General features: G+C 39.1%; 1 protein-coding gene across 4 annotated transcripts in view; it reads right to left on the bottom strand.

Moving 5' to 3' along the window:
• Positions 1–19,645, bottom strand: part of CDC14A (cell division cycle 14A) — a 196,353-nt gene that overhangs the window by 47,042 nt on the left and 129,666 nt on the right. For all 4 annotated transcript variants that reach the window (XM_060202142.1, XM_060202141.1, XM_060202143.1 and 1 more), the window contains exon 10: positions 13,857–13,995. In XM_060202142.1, coding sequence (XP_060058125.1) covers positions 13,857–13,995 — 139 coding nt within the window. The remainder of the gene's footprint in view (positions 1–13,856; positions 13,996–19,645) is intronic.

Here is a 19,645-nt window from a genome sequence, read left to right as displayed (position 1 = left end):
AATGTTCCATCCTCTGAAGGGAGGCTGAACAATATACTCTATGCTACATCTGAGGAAGATGGGTCCCAATCTTGGGGCAGCTTGGAACCTTCCTAATCATGACCACAGAACGTGAGCTCAGATCTGCAGGGATGCAGAGGTCACATAGGCTCCTAAGCTGAACATGGGCCCCAGATCAGATCAAATCGATGGGGTTTACAGTCAACAATATTTATACACCTTTCCCATATTAGGAGCTATCCTCTTCCCTGATCCAGCTTTCTGGTCCTTCTACCAGCCATGACACCACCTCCCCAGACAATAATTAGGATCCACCTGCATATCAGATTTTAAGCTCAAGAAAAAAAAAAAAACACTAGTATAGCCCCAGCCCCTTTGGAATATAATTAAAATATGCCTTCTAGCTATCTAGAAAATGGAGGACCCCCCAACTCTTCATCTACACTATTCCAGCCTTTAGGTCCATAATTGGTCAATAATTTGTTTGGCTTTGTATGTTAACTCTCTTTTCAACCACCAGATGCTAGCATGATGCCAACCAGACGTCCCTGGACAGACAACCCCACCAATGTGTCCAGGAGCTTCACTTCCCCAGAGCCATTCCCCAGCAGGGAAAGAGAAATACAGGCTGGGAGTATGGATCGACCTGTCAATGCTCATGTTCAGTGGGGAAGCAATTACAGAAGCCAGCCTTCTACCTTCTGCATCCCACAATGACCCTGGGTCCATACTCCCAGATGGTTAAAGAATAGGAAAGCTATCAGGGGAGGGGATGGGATACAGAGTTCTGGTGGTGGGGAATTGTGTGAAGTTATTCCCCTTATCCTATGGTTTAGTCAATGTTTCCTTTTTATAAATTAAATTAAATATATAAAAATTAAATAAAATAAAGAAAGATAGAAACATAGGTGAAATTCTTCAATGTTATACAATACATACATAGCAGACCTCCAAACAATATTATATTTATTGGCTGAAGATGAATGGCTGAAGGTTTCCCTTCCCAAGATTGCAAACTAAGCAGGAATATTTGTGTTCAACACTTGTATTAATCATAGTGCTACTTTGTGCAAGAATGGAAGAAAAAGAATATGCAGTTTGGGACGGGAATAAAAACTGTCCCTATTTGCAGATGATGTGACAGTCTATGGAGAAGTTTCCAGATATACACACACACACACACACACACACACACACACACACTCACTCACTCACTCACTCACTCACTCCCTTGAGTTTCAGATGACAAAATAAACTTTTATAAAAAGTTGCATTCCTAGATACCAGCAATGAACACAAGGGCCCAAAATTTAAAAGCACAATGCCACTTATGTTTTTACTAGTGATTTAATATTGATTTTCAAAAGTACATGTCAACAGGAGTACAATCCCATACCATCCCCACCACCAGAGTTCTGAATCCCTCCATTGCAAACCACTGCAGTTCTCCCAAGATTATAGACATGGGTTAACCATCATCTCTACAACTATCTGTCTGCATTCGTACATAATTGCCCCCTTTTTCTTTTAGGCCCAATCCTCTCTTCCCCTCCAAGCCACACATAACACTAATACTACATCCAAACCCTTTTTCCTCCTCTCTCTCCAGGTCCAGATGGAGCTAGAGTTCAGAGCCCTCTTATCCTCTTCCTCTTATCACTTCTCCCTCACTGGGTGTATGGATCAAAACTGTTTTGGGGTTCAGAAGGTAGGAGTCCTGGCTTCTGTAATTGCTTCTCTGCTAGACATTGGTAGGTCAATCAATACCCTCAGCCTCACAATGTCATTTATAAACACTACAAAGTAAATAAAATATTTGGGTATAAATCAAACAATACAGAATGTGTATGCTGCAAGCTATATAATACTAATAAAACTAAAAGATATAAAAATAAATGAGAAATTTTGTTTATGGTTTAGGAGACTCAGCAAATGTAGTTCAGTAGTATTACACATAGCCCAAAAATTCCTTCTCTGGCATCATACTTAAAAAAAACTGTAAATATTGCATCATACACAAATAACTTGGTTACAATTATCTACCGCCTTCTTAAACTGTAAGACAGCAAGGAACCTTCTTCATTCTCTATAATGCCCATATTTCTCCCAGTCCTGAAACCTCTGGGGCTTTGCTCATTTCCTTCATACTTCTCCTAATCGCTACCATTTGATACTGCATCTGCCATTATCAACCATGCATTATCTGCCAATGCAACCATGCATTATCTGCCAATGCAACCATGCATTATCTGCCAATGCAACCAGTGCCACCTCGACATGTTTCACTTCGGACCGTGTCCTGAGATGCCAGGCCTGGGATGTCAACCTTCCAGTTCCATTATTCTGGTGAGACCTTTCCTAGCTCATAGGACTCCTTAATTCCATTTTAGGTGGCTCACTTCCTAACAAAGTTACAGAACCTAGATATAGACCAGGGCCCATGAGACAGGGCACATGTGCACATATATCCATAAGTTAGGGGAAAATATACACCTTAAAGTAAAAGTGCACAGTATTCTACAGTGACTCAGTAAGTTTAGCAAGCAAGAAAGACCTAAAAAAAAAAAACACATAAAATACTTAATATTTTCTACTTAGACCTAGATACTCTCCTCACCCACTTCTTAGTTCACTTCCCTCAGTTACTGTAGGTCTAACCCTGTTGGATAAAGTAAGGACTACAAAAGCTGGATAAGGGCAAGAGACCGGCACACTTTAATGATGGCCCTTTGGGTCACTACCGGGCCACCCCATCATTTGAGCCCTAGTCAGGGAATCCTGGGATTCCCACATAGAAATGATGAGCCTAGACATCTAACAGATCCCTCTCTCCACCATCATGGGTCATCTCCATTAGGAACATCAGAAACCCTCCTGTGGGCCTCTACAGGACCTTGCCCTCAATGTAGAACAACAATGGCAGGGACTACCCCACACTCTGAAGGGAGGCTGGGTGAGCATACTCTGCCATTTGAGGAAGACTGGTCCTAAAATGAGTGCAGCTTACTATGTTCCTAGCTATGACCATGGAATGCAAGCTCAGATCTACAGGGATACAGGCGTTACACAGGCTGCTGTGCTAAATATGAATAGACATGTGCCCCAGGTCAGATGGATGGGGTTTACAGTTAACAGTATGTATCTACTCTTCTCATATTTGGGAACTACTCTCTGCCCTGATCCAGCTTTCTGTTTATTTTCTTTTTTCCCCAGAAAACAGTTTTTATTTCTGGAGCGCCAGACCCAGAATCAGCTAATGCCAAATAGCTTCTGGGCCCTGATGTGCTTTAAGATTTCTTTTTTTTTTTTTTCTTTTTTTGGGAATTAATATTTTACAGTCAACAGTAAATACAATAGTTTATATATGCATAACATTTCTCAGTTTTCCACACAATAATACAACCCCCACCAGGTCCTCTGCCATCTTGTTACAGGACCTGAACCCTCCCTCCACCCCACCCCAGAGTCTTTTACTTTAGTGCAATACACCAACTCCAGTCCAAGTTCAGCTTAGTGTTTTCTGATCTTGTTTTTCAACTTCTGCCTGTAAGTGACATCATCCCACATTCATCTGTTTCTGACTTATGTCACTTAACATGATTTCTTCAAGCTCCATCTAAGATGGGCTGAAAACAGTGAAATCACCATTTTTAATACCTAAGTTTGTGTATATAGACCACAACTTGCTCAGCCACTCATCTGTTGTTGGATACCCGGGTTGCTTCCAGGTTTTTACTATTACTAATTGTGTGGCTATGAATATAGGTATACACAAATCTTTTAGGATGGGTATGTCTGGTTCCTTAGGATATATCCCCAGGAGAGGAATGGCAGGGTCATAGGGTAGGTCCATTTCTAGCCTTCTGAGAGTTCTCCAGGACCAGTTTACTTTCCCACCAGCAGTGCAGGAAGGTTCCTTTGTCCCCACAATCTCTCCATCATTTGTTGCTACTCTCTTTTCTGGTGTATGACATTCTCACAGCTTTCTAGTCCTATTCCCAAGTCTTAACACTATCCTCCCAGACAATACTTTTGGCCCACCTGCATGTTAGCTGTAGGACTCAGGCAATAGTCAGTCAAGTGAGAGGCCTCTTAGAATATACCTAAAATAGACTTCCTAGCTTCTTCTAACATGAAGACCCCCCAAAAACTCATCTGCTCTATTCCTATCTTTAGGCTCCTGATTATTAAACATTTTTTCTGCTTTATATTTTAATGCTTTTTAGCCACCAAGTTGCAGATGCTACCATGACACCAATCTGACTTCCCTAGGCAGACAATCTACTGGCGAATCCTAGAACACCACCTCCACAGAGTCCGACCCCACCAGGAAAAGATAGGAACAGGCTGGGGGTATGGATCGACCTGTCAACATCTATGGACAGTGGAGAAAAATTACAGAAGCCAGACCTCCCACTTTCTGCACCCCATAAAGATCTTTGGTCCATACTCCCAGAGGGATAAGGAATAGGGAACCTTCCAATGGAAGGAATGGGATATGGAATTCTGGTGGTGGGAATTATATGGAATTGTACCCCTCTTACCTCACAATCTTGTCAATCACTATTAAATCACTAATAAAATTAAAAAGAGAGAAAGTAAAAAAAGAAAAAAGGCAAAATTACAGAATAAAATCAAAGACATTTTAAAATCAAATAAATTTTTAAAAAATAATAAATAAAGCAGAGAACAAAAGATGTGCACACCAGCACATAAAGCAAAACATCACCTCTAGTGTCATTCAAAAGGTGGCCACCAACCGCCACCTTGAAGGAGCTGGGCTAGTAATGCCTGAGAAAATCCATGAGTAATGCAGACGTTTATCCTTTCTGACTCCTTAAGAACTACTGCAAAACATGGAAAGTATAACGCCTCAGAACCTGCCTTTCAAAAGCTTGTGACCTACCTACATGTTAGTAACTATTGATCACAGTACTGCAGTTATACGACGAAGTCATTCCTGCTCCCCTATCTTTACAGACAATACCAGGAAATCTACAGAATTGCCTCACACCTCAGGAAATAGCCTAAGTCTCAGAGCATAAGGATCTTTAAGTGAAGGACACCTTTCTCCAACTGAGAGTCCCTTTGCCTCATAACCCTAGCTTTCCTCCTTGAATTATTCTGATACATGGAAGAGGGTGTAAGTCTGGCAGGGAGGTAGAAAGGAGAATTGTGTGGGCATAAAGTACAGCATGGTGCCTTTGGAAGCCCTGAGAAAACTTAGGGAACCTGACTGGCTGTACTCTCCGCTGCATCTCCTCACCGTATGAACCACACCTAGTACTAAGTGCAAGGAGGCTACTCAGTAACCAGGATGAACATTCCTGCAAACTGATTAAATGTCTTAAGGAACCAGACTGAGGAGTCTTTTTGGAATTTTTTTTGTCTTCTAATCTTGAAGCCATTTATTCAGCTTCAGTAAGCAAACAGTATAAGCACCCGACCGACGCACACAGCAAAGCTCCAAACGAGAGGAAACTATTGGCTGAGGATCTGAAAATGAACACAGCTCTAAAATAACAATTTTATTCCTAGTTCAAATGCCAAAAATCCATAAACATATTCAACATTTTTTTTAATTTCTTTATTGGACAATTATGGTTTACAGTTAACCATAAAATGCAATAGTTTATACATGCGTATGACATACCAGTTTTCCATATAACAATACAACCCCCACTTGGTCCTCCTCTGACATCATGTTCCAGGACCTGAACCCTCCCTCCTCACCCCAGAGTCTTTTACTTTGCTGCAATACCAAACTCAGTCCAAGTTCTGCTTAGTGCTTTTCCTTCTGATTTTGTTTTTCAATTTTTGTCTATGAGTGAGATGTTACTATACTTGGGTACTTTATTGGACACTTACTACACTTCTGTCTCATTTTTGAAAGATTCATGCCTTTTCACTGATGACTGTATAAACAAGTTATGGGAGGTGGCACCGTGGATAAAGCATTGGATTCTCAAGTATGAGGTCCTGAGTTCAATCCCTGACAACACGTGTATATGTACCAGAGTGATGTCTGGTTCATTATCTCTCTCCTTCTATCTTTCCCATTTTAATAAGTAAAATCTTTAAAAAAAAAAGAAGGCTATGGGACATATACTCAATGGAGTATTACTCAGCAGGAAAAAGATGATATTGTTTCCTTTAGGATAAGTGGATGGAATTGGAGAAGATTATGCTTAGTGAAGCAAGTAAAGAGGTGAAGGAAAACTACAGAATTTCATTCATATATCGAATACAGAGAACTGAATATACAAATGTGAGGGGGGAGGAGTCAACCTCTATCTAAGATTGTGGAAGAACTATAATTGTGATCTATGGGAGTGGGATGGGGACCTTTGGTAATGGGAGTAGCGGGGAGAAATTCTTATTTACGAGAGAAAGAAAGAGAGAGAGAATGAGGACACCAGAGAATCACTCTGGCATATAAATGCTGGGGACTGAACACTTCATGCACTGTGCTGTGCCCCCAACCCACTGCTTCCTTTTTTTTTGCCTCCAGGGTTATTGTCCGGGCTTGGTGCCTGCATCATGAATCCACTACTCCTGAAGGCCATTTTTTCCCTTTTGTTACCCTGGTTGTTTTACCGTTGTTGTGGTTATTATTATCATTGTTACTGATGTCGTTGTTGTTGGATAGGACAGAGAGAAATGGAGAGAGGAGGGGAAGACAGAGAGGGGAAGAGAAAGACGCCTGCAGAACTGCTTCAATGCCTGTGAAGCAACTCCCCTGCAGGTGGGGGGGCCGGGGCTCGAACCAGGATCCTTCTGCCAGTCCCCGTGTTTTTCACCGCATGCGCTTAACCCACTGCCCTACCGCACAACCCCCTGCTTCCTTCTTTTAAGCTCAGGTACTACTGCATATTTTTCAGCACTTTCTTTTTCTTTAGTCATTTAATAGTGATTTGCAACATTTTAAAATAATAGGATAATACTACACCTTTCCCACCACCAAAGATCTGTGCCCCCCACACACACCCTACTCCCAACAGTAACCACTATACTTCTTCCAAGATCATTAACATGAGTTGACTATATGTATTTTTTTCAAGCTAATGTGTTTCAATTTTTTATATTCCACATATGACTGAAATCATCCTATAGTTGTCCTTTACTTCCTTACAACTTCACTAAGCATAATCACCACCAGTTCCATTCATTTTGTCCCAAAGGACACAATATAGTCTTTTTTCTAATTTTCTTTATTGGGGGATTAATGTTTTGCATTCGACAGTAAATACAATAGTTTGTACATGCATAACATTTCCCAGTTTTCCATATAACAACACAAACCCCACTAGGTCCTCTGTCATCCTTCTTGGACCTGTATTTTCTCCCCCACCCACGCCAGTCTTTTACTTTGGTGCAATACGCCAATTCCATTTCAGGTTCTACTTGTATTTTCTCTTCTGATCTTGTTTTTCAACTTCTGCCGGAGAGTGAGAGCATCCCATATTCATCCTTCTGTTTCTGACTTATTTCACTTAACATGAATTTTTCAAGGTCCATCCAAGATCGGCTGAAAACGGTAAAGTCACTATTTTTTATAGCTGAGTAGTATCCCATTGTGTATATACACCACAACTTTTTCAGCCACTCATCTGTTGTTGGACACCTGGGTTGCTCCCAGGTTTTGGCTATGACAAATTGTGCTGCCAAGAACATATGTGTACACAGATCTTTTTGGATGCGTGTGTTGAGTTCCTTAGGATATATCCCCAAGAGAGGAATGGCAGGGTCATAGGATAGGTCCATTTCTAGCCTTCTGAGAGTTCTCCAGACTGTTCTCCACAGACGTTGGACCAACTGACATTCCCACCAGCAGTACAGGAGGGTTCCTTTGATCCCACAACCTCTTCAGCATTTGCTGCGCATTTTTCGTGTGTTTCTCCGCCTTTTGGATCTCTTCTGTGGTGAATATTCTGTCCATGTCCTCTATCCATTTTTGGATGGGGTTATTTCTTTCTTGTTGTTGAGTTTGGCAAGCTCTTTATATATTTTGGTTATTAGCCTCTTGTCTGATGTATGGTATGTAAAGATCTTCTCCCATTCTATGAGGGGTCTCTTGGTTTGGGTAGTGGTTTTTTTGTTTTTGTTTTGTTTTGCTATGCAGAAGCTTTTTAATTTGATGTAGTCCCATAGGTTTATACTTGCCTTAGTCTTCTTTGTAATTGGATCCATTTCATTGAAGATGTCTTTAAAATTTATGTGGAGAAGAGTTCTGCCAGTATTTTCCTCTGTATCTGATAGTTTGATCCACTTGGAATTTACTTTTGTATTTGGTGAAATATAATGGTTCAGTTTCATTCTTCTTCATATTTCAACCCATTGTTTCCAACACCATTTGTTGAAGAGACTCTGCATTTCCATTTAATAGTCTGGGCACCTTTGTCAAAGATTAGATGTCCATAGGTGTAGGGGCTTACTTCCGGGCTCTCAATTCTATTCCACTGGTCAGTGTGTCTATTCATGCATGGTCCAGTACCAAGCAATTTTGATGACAAAGGCCCTATAATACAGTTTGAGATCTGGGAGTATGATGCCTCCAGTTCTGTTCTTTCTTCTCAAGATTGTTTTAGCAATTCTAGGTCTTTTCTGGTTCCAGATAAACATTTGTAGCATTTGTGCTATTCTCCTAAAAAATGTGCTTGGGATCTTGATGGGGATAGCATTAAATCTGTAGATGGCTCTGAGTAGTATATTCATATTAATGGTGTTAATTCTGCCAACCCATAAACATGGAATATCTTTCCACTTCTTTGTGTCTTTTTCAATTTCCTTGGGTAGTGACATAATTTTCAGTATACAAGTCTTTCACTTTTTGGTTAGGTTTACTCCTAGATATTTTATTGTTTTTGTTGCTATAGTAAAAGGAATTGATTTCTGGATTTCAGCTTCTTCTAACTTAGTGTTTGCAAAATGGAATGTCACTGACTTTTGAATGTTAATTTTGTAGCCTGACACCTTACTGTATTACCTGATGATTTCCAAAAGCTTCTTCCTAGATTCCGTGGGTTTTTCTATGTATACTATCATGTCATCTGCAAATAGGGAGAGTTTGACTTCTTCTCTTCCAATCTGTATGCCTTTAATTCCTTGCTCCTGCCTGATTGCTATGACAAGAACTTCCAACACTATGTTGAATAGTAATGGTGATAGTGGGCAGCCCTGTCTAGTACCTGATCTGAGAGTAAATGCTTCCAGTTTTTCACGATTGAGTACAATGTTGGCTGTAGATTTGCTATAGACTCCAGTATCTTCAGGAATTTTCCATCTATTCCTATTTTTTGTAGTGTTTTGATCATAAAGGGATGTTGGCTTTTGTCAAAGACTTTCTCCGCATCTACTGATATGACCATGTGGTTTTTGGTCTTGCTTTTACTGATGTGGTAGATCACGTTGATTGATTTACATATATTAAAACAACCTTGCATCCCTGGGATAAACCCCACTTGGTCATGATGAACAATCTTTTTAATATACTACTGTATCCAGTTGGCTAGAATTTTGTTCAATATCTTAGCATCTATGTTCATCAGAGATATTGGTCTGTGGTTTTCTTTTTTGGTTGTGTCCCTGTCTGCTTTTGGTATCAGAGTGATGTTGGCTTTATAGAAGCTGGAAGGGAGTATTTCAGTGTCTTCAATCTTCTGGAAGACTTTTAAAAGTAGAGGTATTAGTTCTTCTTTGAAGGTTTTATAGAATTCATTTGTAAAAGCATCTGGTCCAGGACTTTTATTCTTGGGAAGGTTTTTAATAACTGTTTCAATTTCACTAGCTGTGACGGGCCTCTTCATATTATGTAGTTCCTCTCTATTTAATTTAGGAAGTATGTAGTTATTTAGGAAATTGTCCATTTCTTCCAGGTTCTCTAGCTTGGTGGCATGTAGTTGTTCATAGAAGCCTCACATGATATGTTGAATTTCTGCAGTGCCTGTTATGATATCTCCTCTTTTTTTTTTTGTTTTGTTTATAAAAGGAAACATTGACTAAACCATAGGATAAGAGGGGTACAACTCCACACAATTCCCCCTACCAGAACTCTGTTTCCTATCCCCTCCCCTGATAGCTTTACTATTCTTTAACCCTCTGCAAGTATGGACCCAAGGTCACTGTGGGATGCAGAAGGTTGAAAGTCTGGTTTCTATAATTGCTTGCCCACTGAACATGGGTGTTGACAGGTTGATCCATACTCCCAGCCGGTCTTTCTCTTTCCCTAGTGGGGAATGGCTCTGGGGAAGTGAAGCTCCAAAACACATTGGTGGGGCTGTCTGTCCAGGGATGTCTGGCTGGCATCATGCTAGAATCTGGAGCCTGGTGGCTGAAAAGAGAGTTAACATACAAAGCCAAACAAATTGTTGACCAATTATGGACCTAAAGGCTGGAATAGTACAGATGAAGAACTGGGGGGGTCCTCCATTTTCTAGATAGCTAGTAAGATATTTTCATTATATTCCAAAGGGCCTGTGGCTATACTAGTTGTTTTTTCTTTTTTCCCAGTATCTCCTCTTCCTCTCAGTACTGCCTTAGCTGTGTCCCAAATATTTTGATAGCTTGTGTATTCATTTTCATTGAACTCTTGAAACATTTTGATTTCTTCCTTTATTTCCTCTTTGACCCAGTAGTTGTTTAGTATATTGTTAAGCTTCCACATTTTGGGACTATTACTAATCCTTTGTGGATTGTTAAGTGTTCGTTTCATTCCACTGTGGTCTGAGAAGATGCTTGGGATGATTTCAATGCTCTTGAATTTGCTGATGCTGTCTTTGTGGCCTAACATATGGTCTATCCTTGAAAATGACCCATGTGGACTTGAGTAAAATGTGTATTCCAGTTTTTTAGGGTGAATGACTCAGAAAATGTCCAATAGTTCTACTTTATCTATCTCCTCATTTAGTTCCCTCATTTCTTTATTGATTTTCTGTCTGGATGATCTGTCAAGTTGAGAGAGTTGGGTATTGAAGTCCCCTACTATGACTGTGTTGCTGTTAATATATTGTTGTAGCTCTTTCAGTAGTTGTTTGATTTATTTACATGGCTTCTCACTGGGTGCATAGATGTTAATAATTGTTAAGTCCTCTTGATTGACTGGTCCTCTGAGCATTAAGTAGTGTCCATCCCTATCTTTTTTAATTTTATTGATTTTAAAGTCTATCATGTCATATATGAGAATAGCTGTTCCTGCCCCTTTTTTGTGGGCCATTGGCTTGTATGATAGTTTTCCATCCTTTCACTTTGAGTCTGTGTTTGTCATGTTGAGTTAGGTGGGCTTCCTGTAGACATCATATTGTTGGGTTGTGTTTTCTGATCCATCTTCCTACTCTGAGCCTTTTAATAGGTGAATTCAGGTCATTGACATTTATTGATATCAACGATTGAAGATATTCTAACAGCATTCTTGTAGATTTTAGAGTGTTCTGATATATGGCCTATTTATGGTGATCTGACTGTTTATAGGAGACCTTTCAGAACTTCTTTCAGGGCAGGCTTGGTGATAGTTGATTCTTTCAACTGTTGCTTGTCTGAGAAGATTTTTATGCCTCCGTCTAGTCTGAATGACAGTCTAGCAGGATACAGTAGTCTTGGTTGAAAGCCTTTCTCATTGAGCACTCAATAGATATCTTGCCATTCTCTTCTGGTCTGTAGTGTTTGTGTGGAGAATTCTGCTGCTAATCTTATGGGTTTTCCTCTGTAGGTGGCTCTTTGTTTTTCACTTGCAGCCTTCAGGATCCTTTCTTTATTCTTATTCCTTTCCATTCTAAATATGATGTGTCTTGGTGTCTTTAAATCTGGGTTAATTATGTTTGAGACCCTCTAGGCTTCTTGAACCTTTATGTCTTTGATGTTGTCTAGACTAGAGAAGTTCTCAGCTAATAAGTCCTGAAGAATGCTTTCTTCCCCTCCCTTTCTTCATCTTGTAAGCCAATAATGTGTATATAATTTCTTTTGAAGTCATCCCATAGGTCTCTCTTGTTGCTTTCAGTATCTCTTCATGTCTTTTTGAGATCTCTTACTTCTTTTTTAGTTGTCTCTAATTCATCCTTGATCTTGCTAATTCTGTCTTCAGCCTCATTGATTCTATTCTCTCTCCCCTCTACTGTTTTCTGGAGTTCATCTATTTTGTTACCCTGTTCTGATACTGTTTTAGTTTGTTCAGCTAGTTGTGTTCTTAGTTCAGCTATTTCAGCTTTCAGCTCTCTAACAACCTTGACATAATCAGTGTTTTCTTCCAAAATCTCATTTGTTGTTTCTGCATTTCTGATGACAATTCTTTCAAACTCTTTACTCACTCCTGTGATTATTTCCTTGACTAGTGTTTGGATGTTGACCTCATTATTTTGTGGTTCAACTTTTGGGGGGCTTTTAGCTGGACTCTTGTCCTGGTTCATTTCTCCAATATTTCTTCTTGTTGGTTTAACCATTTTATATAGTATGTTATGAGGTCCCTCTCTCAGTACTTTTCAAATTATTGATCACTCTTGCCTAGATTAACTTGTGTCTAAGTAAGGTATTTGAAGGGTTCACAGTTGTGGAAATTGATAGTTGTTTTCAATATTATTTTAATCCCTGAGTTGGAGCACAGTGGCTTAAAAGCCTTTTTGTTCTTTTTCTTCCCTGTAAGCTATGGAAGCCTGAAGGATTTTGAACTATTAGTTGGCTCTTAGCTTAATCACTGACTCCTGACCGAGAGATAAAGCAGGAGATAATCAAAGCATCATTTGGCCACATATAGTACCAGGGACCAAACCCAGACCTCATTGTGCAAAGCCTGTTCTCGACTACAGACTCGCCCTTTCAGAGCCAGAAACTCACAACCACTTGCTTCGCTCCAACATGAGATGACTTAAGTGGGGGGAATAATGATTATATGAAAAAGAATGCTATTCAAAAGAAAGCCAGCCCAGATCAACAGGGGACAAAAATGAAAATTTAGTTTATCATTAACTGATAAGACTCTACCACTGTGGTATATTGCACCACAGTAAAAGACTCAGGGGTGGGGGACGGGGGTATCCAGGTCCTGGAACATGATGGCAGAGGAGGACCTACAGGGCACTGAATCATTACGTGGAATAACTGAGAAATGTGACACATGTACAAACTACTGTATTTTACAGTAGACTGTAAACTATTAATCCCCCCAATAAAGAGGAAAAAAATTATAAAGCTGGACCAAAATCAGCTAGTGTTATTTTTATCTTCTCATTTTATGAACTGGAAAATAGGTGGAAATGTCTAAATCTATAAAAGGAAACCAGAAAGACACATGTCCTTACAGGTCAAATATCTTCAAATTGAATGAGTCAGGGAATGAATTTATAAGTATTCATTTAGGTAATATGAAGCTATCAATAGTGTTAGGACTTAAGACTAAAACTCAGTTCTCAATTGTTCTTTCTTGATAACTTTTAAATTGCAGCTTCAGTAGCAGTTTAGTTATCAGAACAGCAACGTCACTGGCATCACTCATTGACCTTAGTTATGGTTTTTTTCCCCCCTTCATTCTGCTTTTAGACATGCAAACAAAAGAAAAGAATGAAAAGTGCCAAGTGGGATGACAGAAGAAAATTGCACTGTAGCCAGATCACACATAGAAAATGACAGGAAAAAGGTAGGCAGAGTAAGCTCTGTGATTTTCTTCTCACTATCACCTGATCTAAGAGATATAAAAGGTACGAAGTCAGAATGCATTAGCTGCCAAGCCAACAATAATCCGTTTGAAGAAGGCTTCTTTAACAGTGCAGTCATTTTATAATCACTGGCTTAACAGGGTCCACAAGGGGAACAAGAGGTAGAAATAAGTAGGAACAAGGAAGTAAATGAGATCTAAGAGTCAATATACTTACTCTTCCAGGAAGTGTTGCTGGGGTCCTATAATGGAACCTGGCCGGCATATTCTGACCCACGCAATTATTTCAGCATGTGTAAACCTGTAGTGTTTCATGACATAACAGGCTATCAATGTCCCTGTTCTTCCAAGACCAGCTGTAAGAGAGAGACAGAACAAGAAATGCAAAATATAGCAAATGTACTCACAGATAACTCTGAAATCAAATCCTGTCCAGAAATTGCAATGGTTTTGAATATAGTGCAATATTGTTAAACTCAAACAATAGAATCCTTTTTTTATTTTTTCAAGCCCCTAGGGTCTTTGGGAATGACTGTCAGTGTGAGTAATGTTACAGCAACACAGGTTTCATGACAAATATTTGCAAAGTATCACTTATCAGGTATCTCCATGCACTTGTCCTTGACCTCAGAGTAGGCCAAAGTGAATCTATAGTGAACAGTCTATATGTTCAATACAAATCATAGTGTAATTGATTTTATTGTTATCAAGGCCATTTTTATACCTCTTTAAGTGATTGGGAAGTCTACAAATTATTTTAAATCATTTTAGAACTGTCTGACTATTTTATAGTGGGAAATTAAGAGTATCACAGAGGATACCACAGAGATCATCATGCCCCACCAATTACTAACCTACGAATGCTTCGATACTTATTCTAGTTAGCCTCACTTCCATTTAAGTCACTGGAAGTTTGATTGTTTGCTTAATCAGTTAATTTCTACTGCTGGAGCACTCACTCCCCACCTCCTGGTATTTGTGAAGCCAGAAGCTGGGAAGAAAAGGCAATATGATAGATAGGTAGATATGATCGCTTCCACTATGAGAAAAGGTAGATATGATCGCTTCCACTATGAGAGCATCAGTCACTGAGCACCAAGCAAACAGAAGTACTCAAGTTTCCTTTCATGAGTCTTTCATATGTTTGGGTTGTATGCTAGCATAATTTTTGTGTTAAATTTATGTAAGATAAAGTACTATGGTATTACTACTAGAAATGATTTTTAAATAATTACTGGTTACTGTTGTGAATTCAATTCTTCAAAGTTGTCTTTTTAAGAAATTGCTTAAATTTTCCCTCTCACCAGAGAAAGAAAATACTAGATTTTATGTCTTATGCATACATACACTCGTTTTCCATTTTCCAAACAGACTCAGAAATCTGATGAGTTCTCTCTCTAATAAAGTGACTGTCCATACACCACAATAGCTGAAGCCCAAAAAGAGCAACCCACAGACTTACTGGGTTGTTGAAAAAGTCATGATGCATTTTTGCATAGAAAAACAGGGAAAAAAATGTCATTACTTTTCTGACAACCCAATACATTATTATATTGAATTCAGGACTAAAACCCCCTCAGGAGTTCTGATTATCATCCCAAAGTTCCTTCCATTCTGGGCTCATTCACTGAGTCAGCTCATAAGTATTGACTGAGACAGATGGTCTGAGACTGTAATGAACGGTGGAATAGAAAAAAAAGACAAGCGTGATGCCTACCCTTGTGTGACAGCTTACAGTGCTGAGTCAAGTACTTTAAAATCTATTTTCTAATTTCCATATCTGGTTTCTTGAAATTAAGGACAGTTGCTTTTTATGTGTTAAGTATCACCCATAAGCAAAGCACTTTGCTAAGTTATTTGTCTCTTCTTTTCTTTTCGTCCCTCCAGGGTTATCACTGGGGCTCAGTACCTGCAATATGAATACACTGCTCCTAGAGGCTATTTTTTCCCCTTTTTATTGCCCTTGTTGTTTATTGTTGTTAGTATTATTGCTATTGCTGTCTGACAGGACAAAGAGAAATCGAGAGAGGAGAGGAAGACAGAGAGGGGAGAGAAAGACACCTAAAGATCTGCTTCACTGGTTGTGAAACGACACCCCTGCAGGTGGGGAGCCGGGGGCTCAAACCAGGATTCTTACGTTCATCCTTGCACTTTGCATCATGTGCACTTAACTCGCTGTGCTACCACCCGGTCCCTGCTAAGTTATTTTTCTACCACTTAAAATTTATTCCTATCATATATGCTTTTTCTCAAAAAAAAAAAAAAAAAGTAAAGTGGTTCTGGTTTAAATAAAACATTATCTTCATTTAAATTATTTTCATTAAAACAAAGCTTCAGTTATTTCATTGCTTATGAGATACTCAGCTCTGCTCAAAGGATAGGGATGTAAACAACCATGGGATCTAATTCTTGACCAGAGTGAGTTCTCAAACTTGGTATTCGAGACAAAAAAAAAAAAAAAACTATTAAGTATTAAGCCAAAAAGCTAAAACTAGGTTCTTGGAGAAAGGAAGCAGGACAACATTAAACTGGTGTCTTCTAAGATTGTGTCATTAATGACAGGATCTTTCACAGACTCTAAAGCATAGGAAGGTCATACACAGAATATTGTCAGGAAAGGGTGGGGTAAATGTAAGACTGGCTGGTCTGGAGAAAGTATTGGTGTGTGGAGTAGAAAATGAGTTAGATGGGCAGGGGCCAGATTTAGGAGTGTCTCTGAGTCACATCTGGAAGAACATGAGCTTTAGTGATTTAGTTTTTGGCCAGGGGTCCAAGACATCAAGGATTACAGACTTACTGTCAGGATTCCCTAAAGGTAGGTGCCCAGGGATTCCAGCAGTGACTAAATCACACCTTGTGAATATGTGTCTTATTGCTCCTCAAAAGTCTGAAGATATGATCTGAGGAACTGAGTTCAAATGAAATGTACTAAGGAATTTATATTATCTATAGCTAAGGAACATACAACTGTTACACTGTAAAAATTTGCATTTTCCTTTGACCAGTGGAAAGAGGCAAATGAAACTGCCATCTATTTTGGAGGCAAGAAAGGAAAGATGATACAAGCAGATAGATCTGGTAGTGGGACATTTATTGATGTGGGAAGGACAAGACGTGGGAGTCAGAGAGAGAAGCTGGATACTGTAGCAGGAGAACAAGGCTGGCTGAAGAGGCTTGGACAGGAGTGGACAGTGACCATAATAAAGTAAGGATGGGGAAGGAGAGCACAAAATGAAGTACAGACTGGACATGGTATATTGCACCAAAGCAAAGGACTCTAGGGAGGGGGAAGGAGGGAAGAAAGGAAGAAAAGAAGAAAAAGAAGAGTTGAATTCAAGCAGTGTTTTGACTAGGTCACAGAGGATTGATATTTCTGACCTGAAAAATAAGTACAATGTCATCTTTACCAGTGAAAATATTTAGTTAGGAAAGAGAACAGAAGGAAGGAGACTTCATTTTTTTTTAAACAGGCTTAAGAATCTCCCCCTAAACCATCCAAAAGCACCTTTGTCACCTCTTCCTACCCAAATGATAAAAGAAAATCTACTCCAATCTTCCCAATACTTGGAAATACACAGTATTTCAGTAAGTACAAGCATCATGAAATACACTCTAGTATTTAACTTTCACCAAGTAAGGAAAAATACAAACAAAAAACTTAAGACACCAGGTTAAGGTCCTAGGTTAAGATTTCTAAATTAAAATCCATCCTAGCTTCATAAATATGAAAGGAAGCAAAGTCACTCTCTTTGGTGGACAGTGACTTATACACACCATGTGTGATTGTAAAATCATAAATTTTATAGTTAATCTTATAATTAAATTTTATAGTTAATTGTGTGAAACTCTGTTCAATCACTAATTGAACAAGAGAAAACTGTAAGAAAAAAAGTCTCTAAGTCAATATTTGCTAAACTTTCAATCATTTTTATCTCCAGAGAGACTCTCTATAGATATTTTTGTCCTAACCATTCCCCGTGAAATTTTTCTGCCGAATATATATATATATATATATATATGTTTATTCTGTGCTGTTTGTAAAGCTGTTTTATATTTATATTTTATTTTATTTATTTATTATTGGATAGAAGCAGAGAGAAATTAAGAGAGGCAGGAGAGATAGAGAGACAGAGAGATACCTGCAGCCCTGCTTCATCACTTGTGAAGCTTTCCCTCTGCAGGTGGGGACCAGGGGCTTGAACTTGGGCCCCTGCACACTGTAATGTGTGTGTTTAACCAGGTGTGCCACTGCCTGACCTCAAAATTATGTTTTATATCACATAAACTGGGTCTCCTCCCTCACCAAAAAAGTATTTCCTTCTTGGGGCAATACTGTCTAGGGCTCAAAATACATATAAAAAGGCAAATTACAATCAAACGCATGTTTATAAATGCCTGACATCCTTTCCCCCACTAGTTACTTTTGAAGTACATTTTGTCTGTTCAGGTGATAAGATGTGTGTGCATGGGTGTGGCCTATTCACAAATGAAGTAACTCCCCCCCCCCATCAAGCATCTGACCTGCTTTAGAAGAGAGTGCAGTTTAATTATGCTGCGGGCAGGGGCTCTCTGATATAAAGAATCAAGAGGCCAGATGGTGGCGTAACACATTACGCAACCCCATTACAGTGCACAAGGACCCAGGCTCAAGCCCCCCCCCCCATCTTCACCCTTTAGTTCTCAATTTCTCTCTCTCTAATAATAATAAGTAAATAATATTAAAACAAAAGAAAAAAGAGTCAAGAGTTATTTGCTGGGCTGGGGAGACAGCATGGTTATGCAGAAGACTTTTATGCCTGAGCTCGGAGAGCCCAAGTTTAATCCCCAGCATTATTATAAAAGCCAGAGCTGAGCAGTGCTCTGATCTTTATGTGTATTCTTCTCTGTATCTCTATCATTAAAATAAAATAAATACGCTATATTTAAAACAAAAAATCTCCTATTTTTTTTTTTAAAGGAGTGATTTGCAGCTGTTTCTGCAGATACTTGCTAGCATTATTAACTTCCTGGAGAGCTGAAAAGACTACAGGTAATTAATTGTATTGATAAAGCATGGCTGAAAAGAGATGGATTCCCTAAACCTGTTAAGAGTAAAAAACTTGCATGCCTGAGGCCCCAAAGGCCACAAGTTCAATCCCTGAGAACATAGGTCATAGCTAAGCAGTGTTCCGGTCTCTCTCTGTTTTCTCTCATTTCTTCACTCTCTCATTCTCTTTCACAACAAATAAATACAGCTTTGAATACACACCACAGCCTATAGCAGAAACCAGAACCAGGGTGGTTTCCAGAGTTCTTCCTTCAAGTCACCAGTTTGAGTCTGTTTGAATAAAGGATGCCCTTCCTTAGGGAAATAGCTCTCCCTCTAACAGCCGCCTTCTGTAGGCCAGTGGCCAGAAGGTCCACTCAGTTAGGCTCCTAGTCCCACCCCACCGCCGCCTCTCTCTCTCTCTCTCTCTCACACACACACACACACACACACACAGGTAGTGCAGAAATTTTTTCAAATTTATCTGAAATTCAAATTGCTTCCCCTTTTAAGAAAGAGTCTATACTTTAGATCTATAAAAAGAACCTATTTAGCACTCAGGTGCTCTTACCACGATTCAACAGAATAGGAACATTTCACTAAGTTTCTATTAAAACTTTTAACACAATTTTAAGCATTCATAATTAAAAGGCTTCCTGACATAGCAAGAGAAGATACTGAAAAGTCTTTTCTTTAAGATTTAGACAAAGACAGATATAGATATAGATGAATAGGTATAGATATAAAGTCAGCCCATATCTGTGACCTTGGGAGAAATACTGCAGAGTTTCCAACGCAGGGGATGAGGACACAGAACTCTGGTGGTAGGAACGTTATGGAATTATAACCCCATTATCTTATAATTTGGTATGCCAATATTAGATCACTAATAAAAAATATTTTTTTAAAGTATTCTATTTATACCAAGTTGAACACCAAATGCCATGTAGAATCCGGCATTTTCTGAGATCCCTATAGAA

Source organism: Erinaceus europaeus, chromosome 11, assembly GCF_950295315.1.
Source record: "Erinaceus europaeus chromosome 11, mEriEur2.1, whole genome shotgun sequence".
Lineage (NCBI taxonomy): Eukaryota > Metazoa > Chordata > Mammalia > Eulipotyphla > Erinaceidae > Erinaceus > Erinaceus europaeus.
The sequence above is the reverse complement of the archived record's forward strand: the minus strand, read 5'-3'. Positions and strand labels throughout refer to the sequence as shown.